The sequence below is a fragment of the Diuraphis noxia genome, unplaced genomic scaffold (genome assembly GCF_037042655.1).
Source record: "Diuraphis noxia isolate RWA-SAM2 unplaced genomic scaffold, SU_Dnox_SAM2 contig0001, whole genome shotgun sequence".
Lineage (NCBI taxonomy): Eukaryota > Metazoa > Arthropoda > Insecta > Hemiptera > Aphididae > Diuraphis > Diuraphis noxia.
Genome location: NW_028301711.1, coordinates 32,675,764 through 32,701,437, shown reverse-complemented (window position 1 = coordinate 32,701,437; position 25,674 = coordinate 32,675,764). Strand labels below are relative to the sequence as shown.

The window sequence follows — 25,674 nt, the reverse complement described above, 5'->3', positions numbered from 1 at the left end:
ATATGCGTATTGTGTGCGCCGTACGGTACAAGAGCGAAAAATAATAACAACAATAACGATGACGACGTAGGCGTCGTGTCGCTGTGTATAATAATAATGTATGTGTAAGTAAACGCAAAACGCTCGCCGCCGATGGACGGGGAAGGGGTGAAGGTTGCGGCCGCCGAGTGGAGGCGACAGCGGCGGCCGCGGCTGTCACGGTTCGCCAAGCAGCAGTGGCGACAGTGGCGCGTCGCCTTTGGTAGGAGAAGTCGAGGCCGAGGTTTCTTTCTCTCGCCGTGGCCCTCTCCCCTCCGCCGTTGAAGTAGTATTCGCAGGCGTCACGCGCGGTCGGCGGCCACTTCGATCATACCGACGGTGCGCGCAGTGGCGGCAGATTGTCCGCAGATCCGCTTTGCAGTGTTTCCCGTTGCAGATGTATATGTTTGTCGTTCCTTACGGACGTCGTTGGACCTAAGTAAACCAAAAGTGCATCGTCGTTATTGCAATAGTGCGGACCGCTGCTCCTCGTCACATTGTCTGCAGTCACCGTGACTCTGTGGCCAGACCGTCGAGGAGCCATAGGTACCACCAACATAGATGGCCGCCACATCAGTAGCAACTTGCGTAAAAAAGGATTTTGGCTGATGACCACTCACAACCGGTGACGACCATCACGATGGCCGCAGCCGTGGCGACCACCACTCCTCCAACGACTGACAATCGGTGCGTCGGTGGTGGCGAATCGTCGGTGGCGACCATGCGACATCAGACGGTCGTACCGCTGCCGTCAAGTGACATTCCGGCCCTGACGTCTTCGGGACGGCGGCAGCGGCGGCGGCGGTTAGACGGGAACGACTCGAATCCACAGGTGTCTCGGAGTTCGACCAGTAGCTGCTCGTCGTCAACGGTGTCGTCATCGGACGACGACGGGGATGGCGACAACGACGGTGGCCACTCCGGCATGGATGGTGTGGAGGCCGAGTTCGGCGGACGTGGCGTAGTCGGCGTCCAGCCACCACCAGTGGCTGCAAAGCGGCTAAAAGATCTGCAGCAACACCTGGTCGACCTAGACGACCTGGAACTGCTAGACCGTCATCTGGCCGTCGAAAGTGCGCCCGGAAACTCACTTCACGATTCGGCGTTGGATGGCGGAGCGACCGGTATGGTGGCCGAAGAGCTCAGGCAAAAGAACAAGGACCTGGTGCTGGCCGCCCGTCTCGGCAAGGCCCTTTTGGCCAAAAACGATGAACTGTCGCTGATGAATGAGCGGCTGGCCGAAGAGTATGGCGACAAACTGGAGGTACATGACACATAAATTGTTACAATAATTATTAATCTACACGTACTTGGTAGACGTCAAATTCTAACTAAATTTTCCAATCTAACGTTGAACGCGGCAAAACGGTTTTGGGTCCACGGAGAGCTGTATATTTTAACTGTTTAGATAATTCAAATTAGTAATTGTTATAATATTATGTCGGTAAGTGAGAGCGAGTATATCCGTGGATTTAAATCTGTTTTGACCATGGGTTTAGAAGATCTCCGAAGACCGTGGTTTTAACCATGAATTACCAGTATTAGTTCATGGTTATAACGATACCACAATATAAACATTGAGTAATTATAATAATAATAATATTTTTTTTTTCTCATTGCCTGATGTCATCGTTCTTTTTCCTCTGGCGTTAGGAAATAGCCAGTCTTTTAATTTCTAAAATTTCCATATGTCATCATTTTCTATAACACCGAATCTAAAATCGACAACGCAGCGTATTATCTGTCTTCCAATACCGCGAATAGACAAATTTTACATTGTTATTGCAGCATATGTATGAGTACTCGCGTGGCTCGCCAATTTTATCGAAGTAGGTACCTGGTAAACATTTTTCCATGACTTATCACTTCGTCGGCCATCGTATAGTTTTAACGACGGACTAGCAAACTTCAAATCGCTTCTTCCCCCCCCACCCGCTAGCTAAATCGCAACGCCGCATACAGCAAGCCCCGAGTGCCAAACTCACGAGCGCGAGACCGACGTCCGCCGACCGTGCGTACATCTGCAGCAGGAGCAGAGCCCCCGCGGCCGCGTGAACATAAAACCATCATCAACCCGACCGGCCACCGTACATAAACGCCTCTTCGCGCGTGGCCGCAGTGATGCCGTGTGGAAAACAGTGTTCTCCGGCTCGGCGATTCGGTATACAAGCGCAACGATTCTATCTACCGCGTTTATTATACCTGTAGGATCTCTATACGCGTATACAAGACAATGCGTAAATCGTTTGGCAGCTGTTCGGCGGGTCGCGCGCTTATTGTTGCCGAGGCCGCCATTGTGCGCCGCCGTCACGCTCTCACTCTTCCGACTCGGCGGCGGCGGTGCTATTGTCGTCGTCGGCTGTCGTTTTACGTACCTATAGCCGGTTGGAGGTACCTATACTTGCGAATAGCCGCGAGTGAAAGCGCGTGTTACTCTCGTAGCCTCCCCGGTCCCCCGTACCTCCACCCCGCGTCGCTGTAACTATTGCAGCATCCGTTTTCGTCGCGCCGCATATACCTATATATATATATATATATATATATAGGTGTTTAAGGTGTATGCGGGAACAACAATAATATTGTGCCTACTGGTGCAGACTCTTTGCAGCCCGAACATTACCGCGGTCGGGATCGTGCTGCTGCAGGATAATTATACGCATCTCACGAACTACATATTATCTTGCATTTTTTAATATTTAAATATCACTCAAACGCAATAACAACGACAATGGTTGGTTTTATAATTTTCCGTTTCTTAGGAAATTCTGGAAATATTTTTGTGTCTATACACAAAAAACTCTGTATAGATTTTAACGAAAATGCTTTTGGACGTTTCCGGCGTGAATCCAATGTCATCAACAATAGTATTTGTCTTTGTACGCTGTGTCTGCAGCGTACACATAAAAAATTATAAAGTAAACCATAAAAGTAATACCATTGTAACTATTGTGCTCGTGATAATTGAATTTTAAGATCTGTGTATAGGACGTATAGGTACTGAAAATAATATATTTGTAAAATTTTAAACATTTTTATACTTCGCATATTTCTACAAATTATAATACATAGTTTATCTAAAATAGTCTATAACTATATAATGGCTCCCGTTTGAATAAACACAAATAAAATATTCGATTTTCGTGAGTCAAAACTAAATGCATGACCCAATAGCAGCTATAAACATGGGGGTTCAAGAAATAAGCAATATAAACACCCACCGAGAATTTCAAAAATCTGTTGATATAATATCTAACTCCTATATTTTAAAACGGTTCAGTAGTTTTCGAGTCAGCCAATATAGAGGACAAACAAAGAAACATTCATTTATATATAACTGTGTCTGCGTGTCATTGCGAATCGCGAAAAAAAAACATAATCAAACAATGCTGCGCGAGATTACGTACAGATATCTATAGGCCGTATCGCAACCCGCGCGAAACTACCTCTCCCTCACTCCCCCCCAACTGACGTTGTCGTGGACCAAGGTCTCGCAGCCGGAACGGCGCTATGCGTATAAACATAATAAAGTGTTTTGCTCGAGCAGGGCACACCACGGTTGTGGTATAACGTGGTTATATTATAGGTATATTTAGGCTGCCGTTTGAAGCACTCGAGGTCTGATGGAACGCCGCGGTGACCCGGGCGGCGGCGAAAGGGTACATTCAAATACCGTGACGTAATCTACTACAAGCACGATATACTTACATTACCGTTTGACGGCTATAAAACCATTAGCGGTGCACGTGTCCCTCGACAATGGTCTCGCACGACTTTTTTCGTACATAAATAAATAATAATAATAATAATCATATATTTTAACAGTCTGCGGGTTTTATATTTTTGAATACGATATCCGATCGTTTGCGGCGATGGCCGTAAAACGAAGTCACCAACTACGTGCCTACTCATTATGTAGGTACGTGTGCAAAAATATTAGCGATTTGTTTATGGATTAGGAAATTAGTCGCAATAAAATTGGTTTTTCCCTCTGGCCATTGGCCGTGTAGATCACCTTCGTTGCGTAGGTACACCATGTTTGTATAGTCAGTTTGCAGATGTATATAGCGGTCAGACATTTATTAATGTATGAATAATATATGGTGTTACACGGAGGCGTATCTGTAGCTCGGCCAAGGGAATGGCGAATTCAAATAAATTTATCATGTTATAATCCCACGTCCGATTGGCACTGACACAGAATTTACAGTATATTTTCGACAATAATGATATTCATGTTATAGAAAATAAACGAAGCTGGTTGAAAATATTATAATAACGGGTCTGATGATAATGCGTGGATTTTTAATTTTTATATCAACGATTCAATTTTTCTGGGTAGGAGTCTAGCTTATAAATAATTGTATTACCTATTCGAAAGTTGTATGGACTCCTATTGTCCTACTGACCATATACAATTAGGTTAATTTTTTCCTTTAGAAAAGTAATGTGTCAGAAGAATATGACGTACTTGAACTTGCGAATAATTGCAGCAATTTTAGGCGGACAGGTTGTATGGCAGACTAATGTTAATTTAACTGATCATGATGATTATCGATTTATTCAAAAACATATTATTTCTATACATTCATGAAAACATTAATCGCGTGTATATGAATCATATATGGTAATAGATGTAGAAATATTGAAGGAAATTCAACTTATTTAAAATTGAAAGTTTTTTTATTAATTATTAATTTTAAACCATTTATTATGAATTTATAAATGTATAATATAATATTGTTTATTATAATCAACAACCAATAATGGTTTAAACTTGTAAATATACCTCGGATATGACAATCAATCAATACCGTCGAGTCTCGAGTGCCATGATGAATATTGGGTTGGGCAACATCATGAGACACTTATTGATACTTTTAGATATAGTCATGACTCACGAATCGTTTAATATGTATTATTATAATATTATTAAATATTATTATGGCTCATGACTCATATTGAATCTTAGATTCGAATATATTTTTTCTCGAATGTGATATAATTTATGCGAATTCACGTTACATCCTTATTTCCTCATCAATCTATATGTTTGCGATTTGCATAATATTATTCTTATATGATATAATTATACCTCCTCAATAAATAATGACGTACCTATTTTCAATAAAACCAAGACCCGCAGTCTAACAAATTAATTTATACATTGTATCATTTTTGTCGATATTTAACCACAATCTAGGAGATCGAACAGGACCGTCATCGATTGCGCAGACAGCTGGCGCAAGCCAGAGCCGAGTGTGAGCAACGGTGCCACGAGCTGCAGGCCGATCTCAAGGACCTGCAGGCGGTGCTCGACAGCCGGGAACGTCAACTGCGAGAGGCGGATAAACAGAAACGAGCCGTGGTCCGAGAGCTTACTGACCAGAATGGTAGACTGCAGTCGCACATCAGAGAGGTTCGTATTAAAAAAAAAAAGTTTCAAATATTATACACCGTACGCATTGTATAATAGTGTAAGATTTATATTATACGAGGTACTTTTTTGTCCGTTTAACATATAGTTATCGTTCTCAACACGTGGAAAAAACACTGTGGATTTTATATGTATTATGTATAGTTAATTCAGTAATTGGAATATAATTATGTAATGTTCGTCGCATAATATGTAGGACTAATGATTATATTATATGCAAGGCGATTCTTTAAATGGTAATCAATAATCACTTATCGGTTGTTTTCTCTAAAACTAACTAGTTGTAATTATTTAAAGTTTGAGCGGAGTGGAGTTGCACAAGGATACTCCGCAAAATATTAGTCCACACTATACCACTCTTCTAAACTATAACTATTAACTATATTATAGTTATCACTAATTAACTATAGTCGTTCAAAATTCAATTTTTATATTAAATTGTAATCATATCTAAAAAAAGTATTCTGTTACAGAAAAGTGTTAGCGTCAACAAAAGTAAAAATGCTTAATATTGATAACAAGAAACATTTTAAATAGTACAAATGTTTTTTAATGACTTTAAATTACCAAGGTGCTTATCTAAATAAAAAATGATTTATGACGTTAAATCATTTTGAGAAAATCAGTGTTTATCTTTAAAAGAATACTTTGTATAATAAAATATATTGTACTATATGCCCAGATAAGCCCCATTTGTGAGGGTCGTTCCTGCCTCATTGAACGAGCGAGCATCAAATAATTTAGTCACTTGACAGATATAATATAATTGATTGATTAATATGGAACAAACAATATAATGACGATTGACAACTACAACTGCATGTATGTAACTATACTATATAGGGAGTATAATTCTATATTATATTATTTTATTAGATTCTGAGTTGATAATATCAATATTAATAATATTATATTTAATACTGATATTTCATACACATGACAAAATCGTCATAATATCTTAATCTTTTTTGAGCTATATGTCTGTATATGTATAGCCATTTTTTTCTCCATAATTGTCAATAACAATTTTTCGCCCGGTCAAAAACCTTGAAAATTGAATTCAAGGTATTTCATAAAGATGTTTTTATAGCTATTTTAAAATTTAATACGAGATTAAGTTATTTCATAAGTTATTAAACTGAATTTAAAAAAAAATAGTTGAGCGTAATTCCATAAATATTTTTAAGAGTATCTGAAGTTCATATAAATGTCGATGAAATAGAATATTCACGCATAAATTAACAATTTCTCATCAAACAATTTTCTTATTTTGTTGAAATTTAAAAATATTTTTTGTGTAGACATGAAACTTTTTTATGTATACTTTACCTATTTATAACATACCATGTTACCAGTGGAAAATTAAATTACTAAAATAATTAATAGACAAAATAAATAATATATTATCAATATGATAATAGGCCATCTTCGCTTAGAATCGTTTTTCATATGCAATGATTTGTTGTGGAATTCAAATTAAACATATCTATTACAGTGACCTACTCAATTACGAGGTTCATTTGTCTCCTTTTGTACTGCAGAACGGTTACCTACTTTCCATCTCTTTTCTCTGTTATTATTATTATTATTTTATATAATATAATAGTTTTTTTTACTAATTGTAATGAAACAGTTATTATCAAAATAAATTAAAATCATCCAAATAAATACCTACATACCTAATTGATTACTTTAACTGAATAAAATGATGCCGAAGAAAAAATATAAAATAAGTAACTGGTGTTGAAATAAAATGAATATACTAGTTACTAATAAGTAATAGGTAGATATTTACACTTCTGTAAACGAATGTACTAACTAACTAACTTATTAAAATAAGCAGGGTACCTACTATAAGAACCTCCTGGGATCTTTAAATCATATAGGTCCACCGATCAACCCTGCAGCCGTCATGTATAAATAAACGCACACATTACAAACATAAATATAACTATCATACCTTCGTATTTATACCTAGGTACCTCGTATAATATCTCGTATTATATGTCGTATAAATATATAATATAATTTTACTTTTTGTGCACTGCAGCTTTCCCAAGCAGAAGCAGAGCTCCGGCACAAATGCCGTCTGCTGGAAGACGCGCAACAGCCGCAACATGGCAGCGGAAAATGGACAGGCATCGGAGGAGTCGGATCGCCCGCGTCCATCACCAACGGCGGTTCCACCACCGATTATGGGTCGCTAACACCCGACGATTACCGAAGTCTGGACGTGTTGCGTGATGAGGTAAATACTTAAATTATATTTTGTCCGTTTTACACTATATAATAAAATGATGATAAGTCATATGAAAATCAGCAATCGATCGTATCGATTCGTCTGTTTGATTTGCAGTCAGTTGTTGGTGATTAATCGATAAATCGGAATTTGGCCATTACACTAACGATTGCCTGTCAATGTTTAAATTAAATACATATTACATGTGCGTCATTACATTTTAATTATTATTCATAGTTCATAACCTAAAATTGTATGTAATATGTCATGATCGTTTTTGATGGCTTATTTTAATTAACTAATATTTTTAATATTTGTATAACTGAAATACAATGTTAGGATTTTATTTAAGCTATCGTGATTTTTTTATTATTAATAATAATGAAAATGACTAATCGAACATAGTCTTCCAATAATGTAAATGTAACTTAAAATATGCGCAGTGGTGTTTTATTTGAGTTTTGATATTTAAATATTTATGTAAATACTTTAATTTTGAATTCTTAAGTAGATGGTCTGCTTAATAAATTATTTTTGTTACCTATTAAAACTTTTATTTTATTTTTATATTGGCTACTATATAATATAGACGTCTATAATTATCATTAAGTTTAATAGAATAGTAAATCAATATATCGAGAAAAAGAACGTACCTATTGTTAATTAAAAGGCGGCTTAGTCCACAAAGCCCCTCCCCTATCTGCGCCTATAATAAGATTCCATTTACCTGTTAATAATTTTTGTTTATAACATTTTAAAAACATATGTTGTATTAATTAGTTAACAAAATAAATGTATGAACGGGAAAAAATAAAAAAATTAAATTAAATATAAAACATTGTTAAGGTTGAAATAAGAATAAATAATATATGAAAGACTTAGGACGATTCTTATAATGTCCTGTTAAATAACCGTTAACGGTAACCAACGGTTAGTAGGATTTTTAACAGTAGAATTCCGCTGGTTAAGTTTTCGTTAACTTTAACCGGATATTGTAAGAACCTACCTTAAACTAATTCTAAAAATAACCAATAACATTTTTTAACATAAATTTTAGAATGGCTAACATAGGGTTAAAATAGACTAGGCCACTTGACCTAAATAAATTACAAAAGATTTTCTAGAATATTTCATAGGAAGTTCATTTTACATTTTGCCTTCAAAAAATTACAATAATTACTTTTAATAAACCTTTTAAAATAAACAAAACGGCATTTTTTTATAGAAAAATTTAATTGGGAGAAAAAACATCTCCCAATAATTTTGTGTTGTAAATCCTTGTAAAGAACATCAATTATTTAAACAAACTGTATCTGTTACATACTGTAACTTATAGTATCTGTAATACGTAGAAATGCTTAATGTTCTATTAAATAAAAATAAAACACAGTGATAGACAAATGTTTGAGTTAAAAATCATTAGAAACAAGTTTTTAAATTTATTGCTATTAATTACTCTTTGGAATCGTTTATAATATTAATTGTCTTGTCCCTTGTGAATCTATGTAAGTTAGTAGCAAATAGCAATAAGCCTAAAATTATTAAAGAATAATTTGATAGAAGATATTTTCTTACAGCGTCGGTTTATGGGTTGGTTTTCTCAGATTTTTCGATAAGAGATAATACCAAATCCTCGTGAAAAGATACTTATTATAGTTATTAGTTATCATAATTACACCATATATACGAGTATATATATATATTATATTATGTATAAAACTTTAAAATAAAATAAATCTCTTTTAAAAATATTATATACTAACACTGTTGAACAGTATCGACTAGATAATTTTGATGTGAAGAATAAAACAAACGAGTGGTAACTATTTCTAGATCGATATGAAAGCGGCCGAGAAACAACGGCTGCAGAAGAGGATGGCCGAATTGCGGGCAGATCGTGATCGGTTAGCTGAACTTCTCGAACTCAAGGATCGCCAGTTGGCCGAGTGCCGGGCCGAGGCAAACCATTACGAGCACAGAGTAAGTTTGACGGATGTTTATTCGTTAAATCGTATAATGATTTAGTTTTAAATTTGTAACTTAACTTATCCTTAAACAAGTATATAATATAACATGCAAACAAGGCTCTATGAATTTAAGCTTTAAAGCATTCCAAATTGTCGTGTTACTTGCATTATATCTTCATACTTCATTGAAATATTTAAGGTTTGGTCAAAGTTTTACATATAGCACTGCAAAATCTATTTGTATGTGTGCTTATTTGATTCTGAGCGGAGCAATGAATTGGTTGTACAATGATGTCTGTATTTTCTGGTAGAAAATTAGATCTAGTTGATACTAGTATACATGCATTAAATTCTAAAGCTTATTCTTCTCCAAGCAACATTTTTTTACCGATAGGTATTTATAGAAAAAAATATAGGTTTATTATTTGATTATAATTAATAAATAACTCAAAAAAAGTAAAACTATATCATTGTATAAAACATAAAAATAAAAAAGCTATTTTTTCAGATTTCAAATTTTTATGATAGTTCGATTTTGAATTATTAGTTATAACAATATTATAAAATCGTTTGATGATATGAAATCATCATTTACGCGTAGGTAAATATCCAATTTCGTCAAATTTTTAACATCAGTAATTAAATTTATAAAGAATCTTGATCTAAATTTTTTAGTTTTAGTATGAGTATTAAAAATATTAAGCGTTTTCAATTACAAAATAATTTGCTAATTTTTGCAATCTCACAAAATGAACCAAAATTCAATTTTAAACTTGTGCACAAAAAAATGTATTTTCGAGTTGCTGTAACTTGTAAGTGTTAAATTATCAAGCTTTTAACTCACATAGAAAATATGAATAATTAGGCGCCATTTGAAAATAGTTTGTAATTTTTGAAATTTTGATAAGAATTCTTATTTTATTGGAAAAGCAAAAACATTAAGTATAGGGGACCAAACCTTCCTGTGAATAATAATAGGTATATAAATTAAAAACTTACCAAAAAGAAATTGAAAATTAAAAACATCTAATTATCTAACCTTCTATTTTGCAAATGATCTATATAAATATAGTATTCTACAAGATACTGACCTGGTGAATATTTCAAATTTCTACAGTTTTATTAAATTTTGATTTAATGAATTACAACACAGCAAAATTGGTACAGGTTTTGAGCAAAAATTCCTGTTTTCTCTATTTTTTTAAAAATTTTTGTTGTTGTTTTTTCTTTAATATTTTCCTCTTTTCTTCCATTCTTGTTTTCCCTACCAACCATAACAATATAAAATAGATCTAATTTTTAATCAGGAAATACACGCATCACAATATCAACAATCAATACTTCGTTGCTCCGCTCATATTATACCGTAGGTATATGAACAATTAACAATAAACCGCATTTTTTATTACATTTTCAAGGTTATTGACTAGATGAATGTTTATTATTTTGACATTTATGGAAAAAAATATATACACATCGAATACCTATAAATAGTTCATCATATTATAATATTTGTTAAAATTTCAAGTATCAACGGTTATTTGTTTTTGACTTGCACCAAAATATCAAAATCGATGTTTTCAAAAACTGGTTTAGCGTAAACTATTTCAGTAATTTTGAAAAGCATTATTAAAATTTTTCTTTCGACCACCCGAAAAACCAACTTAATACAATTTATCATCAGCAAACACGCTTAATGTGAAAAATCAAAACATTTTATCTGATAAAAAAAAGTTTTTAGATAGGTAAAAATTTAACACACAGTATTTTAAAATCAATACATTTATCCAAGGTGGATTGATATCAATTGATATCAATTGATTCGTAAAAAATTTAAAATGCTGAAATATCAAAGAGAGTAAAAAACATTGAAATGCCGCAAAAACACGAAAATACTTTAATCACAAATAATTGTCTTATCTATATAAAGTTCGAGTATGTTCATTCATTTCACTCAAATAATTAATCTTAAAACATTATAATATTGGATCTACGCTGAACTCAAATTTGATACATATTGTGTATTGGTTAGAGAAAACAAATTGTGGGTGTTGAATGAGTTAACAATATTTTATGTTATGGTATATTGATATACCAAATATAAACAATTCATAAAACTAATAAAATATTTGTTATTTTTTCATAAAAAAATTTTAAATGGCCATGAAAAGTCTACATTTTGTTTTAATTGAAACTTGTTATAAAGTTCGATTTGTAGATAGAGTTTTTAATATTTGTGAGGACAATATTAATGTGATCAAAAGAAATCAAGCTAAATATCGGTCTTCAAAATATGATGAATTTATTTTAAATTGTACTTAAATCTCCACTATAATAATATATATATTATATATATAGTTACGGATATCTGTGATAAGAAAATTAGGTTTATTTAGACCGATTTATTGCAATTGCGATTGGTCATAGTTTTTTCCAATACTGTCATAGTAGCTATATCATTAGTCATTACAATTAATAAGTATATACTATATATATAATGCTCACATATTATATCAAAAACAGACAGGATATCCTATACATAAATATATATAGTAGGTACAATATGATACACTATAGCAGAGGTGGCCACTAACTTTTTTTTGGGAGCCGCAAATTTACGAAGCTATTTCGAAGTGAGCCATATTGTTAAGATAGGCAAACACGTTTTGAATTTTTTAACAAATAAAGGAAAATTCATTTTTACAGTACACAGAGCATTATTTTTCAGGTAGGTACACATTAAGAAATGATATTTTACTTTTGAAAAGTGCTTTTTATGTTATATGAATTAATTTTACTCTAAGGTTGGTGTCAAGAGCCACACGAGACTCCATCGGGAGCCGCATGGGGCTCGTGAGCCTCGTTGTGACCACCCCTGCACTATAATAGTCATGTGCTTGTAAAATATAAATAACCTACTTAATATCGTGTATGTTGTCCTATACAGTCAGCCATGTTGGCCAAGCAGTTGGACGACGCGCTCTGTTCGGGCGGCGCGGGGGACTGGAGAGGGCGAGGCGGGAAATGCGCCTCGTGCAACAACGCCGGCGGCGCGTTGGCAGCGTCCCGGACGAACGGCTCCGGCGGTACCGAATCGCAGCCGATGTCGCTGTTGGCCGAACTGGAACAAGCCGAAGCGGCCAGCACACAGATGGCCGCTTGTCCTCCGCCACCCATGGTCGACGTGGACCTGACGGAGCATCGGCCCAACGACCCCAACGATTTCGGGACGGACGCCGAGCGGTTAATGACCCGGCTGTGCGATGCACTCGAGCGACGGGCAGGCCAAGCGAACGCGGTGTCTCCGGAGTTGTCGGCCAGCACCAGGTACCGACTGCTGAAGCTGATGGGCTGCAGTGGAGACGGTAGCGCGGCAACTGGTGTCAAGTCCACAGGCGCCGTTGACCTGGCGGAGCTGGTTCGCAACCGAGACGGTCGGGTGGCCGAGCTCACTTGTGAGGTACGTTCGAGACATTCGATTACAGGTACAGGTGATGGTGTTCGCCGTCAGCGTTTTCACTAAAACTGCAATAAAGCTCGATCGGATAATTTGTTATGTTTTTACTGGCTTCCACTGGTTATCGGAGTGAGTTCTCCAAGTCTTAATTTCCCACGAAAAGGCTAAAATTGCAATAATAATATAATAGTAGACAATAATATTAACAACTCGTACATTAATGGCCTGATTTTGGCGTTCCACGTAGCCAAGAATTGTGGTAGGTATGTTTTATTTTTATATTTAAATATTTAATATAACATGCAAAGGGCTTTACACATATTTTCCACCTTAATTTTCGACTTTCATAATTATAATATCAGGCATGAAAAAGAACTACATAAAGTCATTTTTTGTATAAATATGAATTAAATACTGACCTATACTTCCTACGTTCTACATATATATATATGTATATCTTTAGCATATTTTTGGCCTTTTTTTTTGGTTGGGAAGGGTGTTTCAGTACTCCCAAAAATTTAACTGTTCCCACGACGAGCTGGAATAAAAAAACAATGATGAGGTCTGGCTTAACATTCGTTTTAACAAAACTCGCTAAAACACATAATGTAATATTGTAAAAAAAGATAATAAAAAAATCCTACATCATAAACTATATGGAAGCCACAGTGGATGTAAAAAAAAACTATAAACCAACCCACAAAAAAAGTGAAAAATATACCTCGATCCAATGGCGTAATTACAGATGCTTGATTTTAAAGTTTAAAGAAAAAAAACCTCAAACTATTTACAACATGTTATGTATAGCAAACTATAACTTATAAAACTCCCTTCGAGATAATAAATTACCTATTATTATTATTATGTTGCTTTGATTCATAATCATATTATATTCCCGAATTTGTTGGGATTTGCGCGCCACGTAATTGCTGTTACGATAGAAGAACATTTCGTAATATTATGTAAATTGTTTTTTTAAGGTAGACTTTCTTTAAAATGTTCTTATAAAATATCTTTTACTCTATACAAGATAATATTACATAATATAATAATAGGACACGTGTTTTCCAAAAAACAATGTATTATTTCATAATAGTACTCAAATTAGTAGTATAGGTACCTACTTTTTTTTTAATAATACTAAACAATGTAGTTAAATAAAAAGTAATAACAGAAAAAGTATATTTAAGTACAAAATACCAATGTAACGAACTTCATAGTAGATTTCAAATTTATGAAAAGTCATTATGATAACTGAAAATAGCTATTATTATAGTTTCTAAAAAGTATAGGATTTCAACAAATTTGCCCCCAAGGTATATTATAATAACAGTCTTCTCAAATTGATTAAATAAAAAGAAATAAGTGGGTAAGTGGATGTCAATCTGCAGTACAGCAGGTTACAAGTGGGTTACTGTAATGGATGGTATTAAATTTGAATTCAATGATGTAATATCATTGTACTTATACGAAAAACGATTCTGAGTGGAGACGGTTTATCAGCCTAGTATATGTTATACTATATTAATTATGTTGTTATAATTTCACAAAAAAAAAAAAAACGTCGTCCGTAATTATTTAATATTATAAAATCGTGAAATCGTGAAATCGTACGTTTTTCACCTTTAATCGCTTTTATTTCGAATATCGTTTCGAAAATCTAAAAATGACCTCTTTAAAAAGTACCAGCTTAAGAATATTACCTTTCAGAAAAGATGCTACACTTGATACTTTTGAGCAAGTTTAGAGGGAGAAAAAGTGTTTACAGATTAAAAAAGAAAAAGAAAAGAAATAAACATCATTGCAAAACCAATACATTCCTCGCTCCGCTCAGAATCTAAAACTCAAACGGCTGTTCGTGGTTTTTACGCAAAAAGACAATTTTCTTTCATACTATAAAATATAAATTATATTTTTCGCTGTTGCTGTTTAATAGATATATTTTTAAAATGCATATAACTTGTTATATTAACTGTGTTTTTAATATCCCACTGAACTTTCGTTTTTTGTACATTTAGTTGTCCGTGAGAGATGCGGAACTGCAGGCAGCCCGCGAGGAACGCGATCTGGCGGTGCGGGACAAAATGGACGCGATGCGAATTCAATGCGTCCGGTGTGGTAATACGGGCAGTGGAGAGGCCGCCGACGCCACTTCCGGGTCTGGTACCGACGAGAAGGACGCGTCATTGATCCCGGAACTGCTGAGAAAAGCGTGGGAACAGAGGGACGGGGCGGTAAGGCGGAAAAACGCAGTACAGGTGCAGCTGGCCCGGACTCGAGTTGACGTACTACAGGCTAACGGTCAACTGATGGAGGCCATCGGGCAGAAGGTAGAACTCAGCCAACAGTTGGAACAGTGGCAGGTTCGTTAATTTCAGCAGATAATAATATAATAATATAATAATATAATAATATATATAGTTCCCAGAGTTTGTTTTTTGTTATCGCACTAATTGTTAAACGAAATTATCTCGGTCACACGTATATTTACTGTTTCATTTAAACCGTCATGAAATCGTATTTTTAATGTAGTACCTATCACCTAGGTATGTAAAAAAATTTACATGGATCATAAATTTTGTGGGATATTTTTTGTTATTTTACTCCACTCATTTTAAAATTAAATAAGCATACTAATAATGAGATTGATAGTCATTTATATGGTTTTCAATATTTGTACATCATAATGTTTGGAAAAGTGTATTATGATTCTAATTCTCAATATAAAACCTTAAATATATCTAAATGATTTTGTCATAGCAAAATGATGATAAAAAATACAGAAGTAAAACGCTATAACATTTATTTTTATTTTGTAAATGTGTTCAGTTTTATTACTGTTTTGAACCTCCAAAACTTAATTCCAAATTTACGAATAATATCCAAAAAGTCATAATAATAGGATATGATTATGCATGTCGGTGGACAAAAGTGAGGTGGAGCAATACTTACTTAAGTAGGTATAGTTAATCAAATTGTTATAAATAATTCAATTTCGATTTGCCAAAACAAAATGAGAATTTAAAAAAAATATTAAAAATTCAATTGTTGATTTTTTTATTTTGTTTTATTTTATATGCAAATAATTTCAAGTCTCTATATAAATCTAAGTTTTGTATGTATACGTCAGTAATGACATCTTTTTATTGTGTAGATGAGTAATAGGTAACATAATATGATTACTTAATGACAGCATCTAGAAACTCCAAACTTAATCTATACAACTTTATCGGCATCAAAATATTAATTAATAAATATTTCAACTTTAACTGAAGTTCAGTGGTTTTGGAGGAAGGAGTCATATAATTTCAAATTGTGCCGAACTGGAGTTAGGAGGACTACGGTTTATCCCCCCACCCCCCACCCTCAATATTGCCGAACATTAACTTGGCTCTATAATATAGTTATATATAAATATTAATTATAGGTATCACAGAAAAATGTATAAATTAATCATTTGCACTGTTTCAGATGGACATGCAAGCTCTTCTTGACGAGCAGATGCGCAGAAAACTTCTCGCTCCGCCGGCGCAATCATCGGCCGCCGGTACTTCCGAATTTGGTGGTGGAAATCAACAAAAAATTTCCAGTGCTGGAGGGTTCCCATCAATGTCGGCTTCGAGCTTGGGAAGTCTCGGGTCGTCGGGTCTGATGAACTCGTTACTGATGATTGCCGGTGGCGGAGGAAACGCAAACAGATGACGCGGCAAATGATATTGTTGATTTAAGAAACGGTCGTGAGCCGTTCACCTATATAGATAATAATATAATATTGTAATATATTTTGTATAAAAATGGTAGAACAAATACGTGTATTAGTCATATCTCACCCAATTGACGTTTGAAGCGGACATATTATAAGAAAAGGATTTCAATATTATTATTTTATTTTAGATCTGATTTACATTAATTGGCGACTTACTTTTATTAGACTTGACGGTGAGATTTACGAATTCCCGTTCAGCAACAAATAACAATCCCTTTACCGCATGGATGTTTTTTTATGTTTGCTATACTAAGCATAGTTTTTATTTTTTATTTCCCAGTCCAAGTCAAATTCACATGAATTATAAACAGTGAGTTAGTGAGTAAAAATTCTCAAAAATCGTAAATATGTGAGTCATTTTCTAAAATTATTTTGGTCTCTGTTCGTGTCATATAGACTCTTTCGGGAACATTTATTAGTGATATGTACATAGTGTATTTGGCGCTTCGTTTCGGTTTGTCGGTTTATATATATATTCTAGACTGTATCGTGTTGTAAAAACTAGTACAAAATATTTATAACAAAAAGTTACCTCACGTGCACACACTCGTTAATATGATATTATACCCATGTTAGGGTGGAGAAGTTTAGGATTTGTTCAAAATATTAGGTACTCACACAAAAGACTATATACATAATCTATTACACATAATATTACAAACTGTTATTTACTACTTTTAAATTTCAATTTAATTATCACACAATAATTTTTTTTTAAATCATCGTTATTTAACTGTCCGTTTTGATCCTATGATTTATAAACTTCTCTGCCCAATATGATACTTTAAGGGTAGTTAGGTGTATCATTTTATATAAACGATAAACTAATATTATACTTATTGACAATTGTATTATTCGCTATCGCTACTATAAGACTAGAAACTACTTATATAAATATATATTATTCAATCATTGTATTAAGGACAATCAATATTTCAAATTGTATCTTATACTTAAGGTACCTACCTATATACCTGTTATTATTGTAAGATAATATAGTATAGTATTAAGAGCACGTTCACCATTATGTATACAACCAAATACAGTATTGTATAAAGGAATAACAAAAACCATATAATCAACACATATTTCATGAATAAATTTATGTACTTGTTGTTATGTACCTAAGTAGAAATCTACTTATAAAAAAAATAATAATTTTTCATACTTTAAATAAACATTTTGCATTTTGTCCACTGTTCCGTAATAATATGTTACAATGTACGTCGGCAACAGTATAGCTATTGTGTATTTGTGTGTTTTTCTTCAAAAAAACTATTCTTTAAAGGGAGTATCGTATACTTATATATAGTATACTTACTATCAATAGTCAATGCCATAGATATGTTTATATAGTAAATACAAATTTTTAATACTCAATTTATTAAAAAATACAATAACTTTGTTGATGACCATTATAAAAACTAGGTATTTTAAAATATTATCTATAATATACAAGGGACCATAAAGTGTTTATTTAAATTGTCAAAATAAAATGAAAATCAGTTGACTATCGGCATTTAATAATATTGTACACAATTATTAGAATAAATTAGCTATATAAACACTTTGTTCAAATACGTATGAGAAAATCTAGTATTACTTTACTAATCCACATAAAAAATTAATAATAATAATCTTTCCTGAGCCACCAAATAATGAGATAATCAAGAACTAAGAAAATAATCGATAAAAAAGATAAAAACAAATAACATTCGATTTTTTTTTATATATTGATCATTATACCTGAACACTATGAGATTAGGTGTTTTGTAAGGGGAACGGTTGGTTTAGAACGCGTAGCGTATGTGTGGTAAAGATATCGTTGCTAATGAAATAGTTGATAATAGCGGTGAGCTAGAGAATGAATGGTTACTGGTTAGGATATTAAAGTTAGTGTGAAGATGAGGTTGCTGATATATAAGAGGGAATTTGTTGAGTCGTAGACAAATTTCCTGAAATGATGTGAACGTGATTGAAGTTTTGGTCGTACGCCATAGATGAATTTCGATTAGATGAATGCATAATTTATGTGATTGATCATTAAAGTCAGTGTCTCTACGACTATAGGTACACAGTGTTCCGATTTGGACTAGGTCCTACACTCCCTAAGAAAGGTATATGAGCATATGCTCGTCCCCCTTCAGACGGAAGCACCAGTCTTTCCTTGCGGTCCGAAAGGCATCGCTAATAAGTGAGACAGGCTTGGAATAGCCTGTCGCCTCCGCCGTCCGTAGAGTTTTTACACCCCCCGAGCGGGAAAGGGTTTTCACCATCTACCAGTTTAACTTCGAGATTTTGTCATTTCTCATGGTCGATCACTGGTAAGGCCGCGGAACTATCCAACCCGCTGCTAAATATGGTTTAAGCAACCGCCAGATGATATACTCCTACCGGCAGAGTGGCTAGATTCTCGGTCTAATACTCATCGATAATTTTTGCCTGATCAGCATACGATCAATAACCACTTTCGTCATAGAAATGACTGCCATACAAATCCGATCCCAGTGCGACGTTTCGGCCAGAGGGCCATCATTGCTGCCTTGTAGCTAGTCTTTGCCTCCCGAATATTTGCTTTTTACAGACATCAGAGGGCTAGTGGTGAGCCCATGACGCCGCGCTCGCGGGTCACGCGGTAGTTGCGGCCTCTCATTTAATATTTGGAATGGAGTGAGTACTCCATTCTCCATGCTCCGACTAGCGCCTACAGATTTTTCAGTCGTGCATCATGCCACGCGCCCCAGGCGCACCTAGTGAGAACACGTAGACCACTGGTTGAGTTTCCGCAGTGCTTATCCCGTAGAACAGTTCACCACAACTCTCTCACCATCACTTTATCTACTCAGCACACCGCATCCCAGATGCTTACTCGTACCTAAGGTACGAGTGGCGGCCGCCAGTCCCCGAGTACACGACCACTCGGGTCGTTATATTCGGTTTCCCGTAATACCGTCCTTTCGCTACCACACCACGTCCCAGACGCTACCATCCTATTGACCCACAACATGACCGTGAGAAACCGCAGCCACCCGCATGAACGACCTGAACTCTTTCCAAAGCTCAGGTGGACCCACAAGCGTCCGTAGCTCACACGGCCACTGTAGGCCAATTCTCTCCACTTGGTCTCTTAGTGCCCTTCTAGCGCCCATGTATTTCAATGCTTCACAGTGAAATACAACATGTTCTGCCGTATCCAGAGTTCCACACGACTGACATTCGTCGGTTTCTGATTTAGAAAAGCGATGGAGATAGGCCATGAATCCCCCGTGTCCCGCGAGGAACTGGGAGGACTCGTGATTCACTACCAACCATTTACAATTCAACCTTTCTTTTACTGATGGGAAATAGCTATATGTGAGTCTACCCTTCTCACTAGCCTCCCACCGTGCTTGCCATTCTGCAAGTCCCTTCTCCTCTATAATTCTTTACTGCTCCCTCCCGAGCCTGTCCATCCTACTCCTAGCCTTCCGACACCTTTGCCTTGCTTCCAGGTCCAGCGGCAACACTCCAGCCAGCACTGGCAGGGCCTCCGTACTAGTAGTACGATAGGCCCCCGTTACTGACAGGAGAGCGTCTCTCAGAGCCCTGAGAAGTAGGCGTTTCATCATCCGATCGTGAACGGTTTCATCTTACACAGCAACCCCGTAAACCATTCTCGGCACAAATACACCTAGGTATAATTTGCGCGTCGTCTCGTCACTAAGACCCCAGGTATTGGAGCCGCCTTCCCAGCTACTTTTCTAACTTGATTTCTAAAACTCCACCTATCGTCCAATGTAACTCCGAGATACTCAATCTTTGTTACCTCCTTTAACCGCCGCCCGTCCATCCTAACTGTGTAGGGCGGTGTCAGATTCCCTTTCAGAAAAAAGGCTTTCGTCTTTGTGACCGAGAAATTCAGCTTCATGCCACTCGCCCAGGGCCCTGCACTTTTTAGTTTCTTCTCTGTCCTTCGGATCACCTCCGCTCGAGTCCGGCCGGCTATCATCAGCAATGCGTCATCCGCGTAGCCGATGGATAGTTCTTCTTCCGACCTATCAAGACTCAGTAAAGAATCCATCAAAATCTTCCAAAGTTCCGGACCAAACTGCGAGCCTTGAGAACAACCCTCGGACAGCCTCCCCTCACTCCTCCCCGCTGGTACAGTGATGCTGGCGTATCGACCCCTTAGATAACTCCGGGTCAGCTCACACATCCTCCTTGTCGCGCCTAATATGGCCATTGCTGGCCACCAGGCGTTGTCGAACGCTGCCGAGATGTCCATGAACACCCCGAGAACAATATACTTCTCAGCCCGGCTTTAAGCCCGTTCTCTCATTCTTAATATTGCATCGTTGGTATTGTTGTTCATCGTAAAACCAAATTGTTTTTCGGTCATCCTCGGTTCAATTTTCTCCCGAAGCCTCACGCAGGTAAGGTACTCCAGTGCCTTTGACAGCGCCGGAAGCAGGCGTATCGATCTATAAGACATGGAGTCCGACCTATCCTTGTCACGATTTTTAATAGGGGTACAACCACAGCTTTCTTCCATAACTTCGGAAAGCGAGCTTTTCTTCAACATTCGTTGAAAAGAGCGGTCACTATTTCCGCTATCGCCTGGAATGCAACTCGGAGGATTCTGGCTGCTATACCATCCTCCCCTTGAGCGTTGTCCCTTCCCATTCACCAAATGGCCTTCCTTACATCCTCCTGAGAAAATTCCTTCCGTTGGTTGCCCTCATTCTCCTCACCCCATACATTATCTTCGGTTTTATCCAAGTGCACTCCAGTTTCCTCGCGGATTCTTTTGTGCTCATCGGTTTTGCCTTCGATCATGTCTGGGGGAATCAGCAATTCGAGCAGCAAGTCGAGCGTGTCCTGCAGACCCATCGTGCGCTTTCCATTCTCCTTTCGCAAAGTGGCTAGCACTCCAATTGAGTCCGTACTAGCGCCCTCTTTGCACCAACGGTAGGCGGACCCCTTGGCCTTTCGTTACCTTCCTCGGTAGTAAACCTTTTCCAGGTCCTTGTCTGCTCTTTTCTCCTTCTTGAGAGATACTTGTTCCTTTCTCTCCTATATTGCTCCTCTAATGCGGCTGTCTCTTTTTTATTAGCTGTCATGCTAATGTCTCCAGCCAGCAAGATTGACCATCAAACAGTCTCTCCGCCAGCCTTTGTCGAAACTTATTCCAGTCGGCTTTCCGGACATTGAACCTCTTTCTTATTTCTTCGCCTTTTACTTTCTCCTCCGTATCGTCGTTATAGCCGAATGTAGTAAGTCTATGATCACTCGTAACCGCATTCTCGTGTATCCTCCAATTACCGATGTTCACGGTGACTTTCGTTGACGCGAGCGTCAAGTCAAGTATCGCCGAACCCATACTGGTATAAAAGGTAGGCACTGATCCTGTATTGCAACAGATCATTTCACCTGACATTATCATATCCTCTACAACCTCAACGACTATAGGTACAATAGATAACCATCGATATTAATGATTGTATCATTTATACAATTTTTTGGAAAACTTCTCGTACATTTTCCATTGTCCATGCACGGTGGCATCATCGTGTACCTTCTGCCGAGCTGATTTGTGAATTTAATCCATCCAGTGCGTCACCCAAACGCATACAAAAAAATTAATTCAAATCGGTCCAGCCGTTTAGGAGGAGTTTAGTGACATACACACGTACAGTAGAATTATACTTATATATATATATATATATAAAGCTATCATTGTATTAATAAATTTAAAGTGTGTATTATTTTCTAAACTTTTTTGTAACCGCCTAATTTACGAAACATCGTTTGGTTTTCACCTATTACAGAGAACGTAATAACAAATTGTCGTCTTTCGGATATAACTGAATACACAATATAAAATAAAACGCAGCACCACAGTCCATAAGCCGTGGTGCTTATAATTTATTTGAATTATTTAAATACATGGGCTTTTAAATGTTATTTGAAACTGAAAACATGACTAATTTATGATACATACAATTTGATATTATTCTTTATACTGCAGATACTTTGGTACAAATTGAAAAAAAAACAATTGTACGATGTACCTATACATAAATAATAATAAAAAAAAATGTTATGATACTCCAGTTGTCATGTTTGTGATATACATTAATCGTTGACAGTTGTATACCGTAAATTAGTAGTTCAAAATGACAGCGTGTTTTTAAATACATTATTTTATTAAATATTTATTTTTATTATGTAAATCGTGCTTAAGTTACTGAATAAAATTCAAACATAGTCATTACAATATTATAGTATGAGTGTGTGATTTTACATAATGCATAATACATGACATTTAAGGACTAAGGTTCTGTTAGGTATGAAGCAAAAACAAAGAAAAATATGAACCTAACATTTCTAGGAAGGTTCATGGCAATATAGTTTACCCTCCTAAACGCACACTTTACGAGGCAGGGGCGGACTGGCCCAGTGGTTTACTGTCCTAGACTCTAGGACCTAGGTCTTTGGATGGGTTTTGGGCCGATGCCTTGTAACTTACTGTTGTAAGTACAATTATATCGGTAGATAAGTAAATATTAAAATATAGTAATGCGACATAATATGATATGAGACATAGGCTACATAGCCACATTTGACGTAGTGTTTAGTATAATATAGAATATTACATTAGTATATTATGTATAATAGTTATTAGTATTTATTAGTTATAATAAGTCAATATCGTTTCAAATCTCAAACGTTTATCGATAAATCATTTCCTGGGAAAAATAAACATATAGTTTTGCTAAAAATAGATTAACGTGGTATTATTATACGTTCATATTATCTGATATACTATCTCAATTTTTCATTGGAATGGAACGAATTTAACATTGATTTGGACAAAAATGGTAAGTGCAACTTTCAAATTAGTAAAATTGGTTACTAAATTAAATTTTATCCTAATTTAATTGTTTTAATATATTTTTTTTTTAACTACAGGATGTAAACAATCATCAAAATCAAATCATGACTGTTCTAAATGTTTGATCTGCGTTCAAAAACTATTATACTCACTAAATATGCATTCTACTGCTTACTCAAATTTATATGCTGCATATGAATTTGTCTTAATAGTTTATCAGTCAGTCAAGTTAACTGTGAACGTGCATTTAGCACTCTAAAGATAATAAAAAATAGATTACGTTCGTCATTGAACCAAGAACGATTAGAGGCTTTTATAATGATGTCAGCAGAAAAACTAGTTTTGGAAGAGGTTGATTTTCAAGATGTCTTGGAAATCATAAAAAATTCTTCATCGCTTTTATTAAAACTGTTATCATGATATTATAATATAGTTATTGAAATAAATAAATAATTTGTATTGTACTTAACTAATTATATATAGTCAGAGACTCAGAGAGTAGGGCCGCTATTATATTTGGGATAGTGGGCCGGGCCCTACCCAGTCCAGCCCTGTAATACTCGTATATTAAAAATAATGGGTTTTATAATTTATTTATTTATTATAAACACAATATAATTTTAATAGTAATATAAAAATACATAAGACTTACATTTATGTGCATGCTAATATTGTTTTGGAAATATTTGTATGGAATGTACATATAAACCTACAAAAATAAAAATAATTTATACTGTAAGAAGGAAAAGATTAAATATATCCTACAATTTTTGTATGGAGCGTATATACATTATACAGTATTGTGTAATGTATGAGCTTCTGCCAAAATGTATACTAATAATATTGACAATAAAAGAAGAAAAAAATGCGTGACAGTCGTGTAGAGATATTTGAATATTATAATGAAATTTGTGTGGAAATATAAATATTAAATTATTTATTTGTTAATTTTTACAAACATATGGGTTACCCCCTTTAACATAAAAGTAATATTACAGCAATTAATAAGATAGTATAAGTATATTATATAATAATGTGCAATTTTAATTTTACAATTTATATAATTTAATAACAATACAATACAATTCACAACACCATTTATAGTGTTATATCAATAATTAGATTAAAATTATTAGTACATTTAGTACATTTGTAATAGGCTTCCATGGTATCATATTAGAATATATAGTATATAATTAATTTTTATAGTTACATAAATCATAATTTAAAAAAATGTATAGCATCATAAGTGCATATAAGGAGAGCAGAAGGGGGAGGGCCAGATGGACTTAGCTCCCAAAATGAATCATTAAAATTTTCCCTAAAATATTAATAAACCTTTTAAAGTTAAATTAAAATCTTATTTTTTTGAAAAAATGTTATTAATTAATTTTTGTAATTATTTTATATTACCTCTGATAAATGTGATATAATATATTATACTATATAGAATATAGCTTGTATTTGTTCTTAGGGAAACAGTTTATGTCGATACATTGGTACAATTATTGTACATAATTTTATAGTATATACATTGAGCTATAATATACAGATAGTATATTATTGTCAAAAATAAAACTTAAATAAATAAATATTTGTTTTTGTTTTTTATACATTAAATAAATGGATATGAGGGTTTGGGGGACAACAACCTCGTGGGTTACTTATATGTAATATTAGGGGCAACAGCCACCCCAATATTTTAATCTTAGATGCACCATTCTATAACATGATTTTAAAATTTTATTTTTATTTCTTTAGAGTGTTATGCTTGGTGTATATATTTTACTATACATTGTATATATATATATATATATATATATATATATATATATATATATAACATCATAATTATTTTTTTAATATATAAAGTACTCCAAATAAAATTTTAAAGCTAATAGTATAGACTATAGGACATT

The 25,674-nt window shown here is 34.9% G+C and overlaps 1 protein-coding gene across 1 annotated transcript; it reads left to right on the top strand.

Moving 5' to 3' along the window:
* Positions 1-237: 237 nt before the first annotated feature.
* On the top strand, positions 238-18,059 carry LOC107161380 (BICD family-like cargo adapter 1). The gene is made up of 7 exons (XM_015507768.2): positions 238-1,282; positions 5,219-5,434; positions 7,503-7,700; positions 9,525-9,671; positions 12,606-13,118; positions 15,134-15,478; positions 16,587-18,059. The coding sequence occupies exons 1-7, from the start codon at positions 659-661 to the stop codon at positions 16,815-16,817; spliced, it is 2,274 nt and encodes a 757-aa protein (XP_015363254.1). The 5' UTR covers positions 238-658; the 3' UTR covers positions 16,818-18,059.
* The last annotated feature ends 7,615 nt before the right edge of the window (positions 18,060-25,674 follow it).

Coding starts and splice junctions, on each gene's coding strand:
- LOC107161380 (XM_015507768.2), top strand. CDS start 659: ATGGCCGCAGCCGTGGCGACCACCACTCCTCCAACGACTGACAATCGG. Junction 1,283..5,218: donor AGTATGGCGACAAACTGGAG/GTACATGACACA, acceptor ACCACAATCTAG/GAGATCGAACAGGACCGTCA. Junction 9,672..12,605: donor CAAACCATTACGAGCACAGA/GTAAGTTTGACG, acceptor TGTCCTATACAG/TCAGCCATGTTGGCCAAGCA.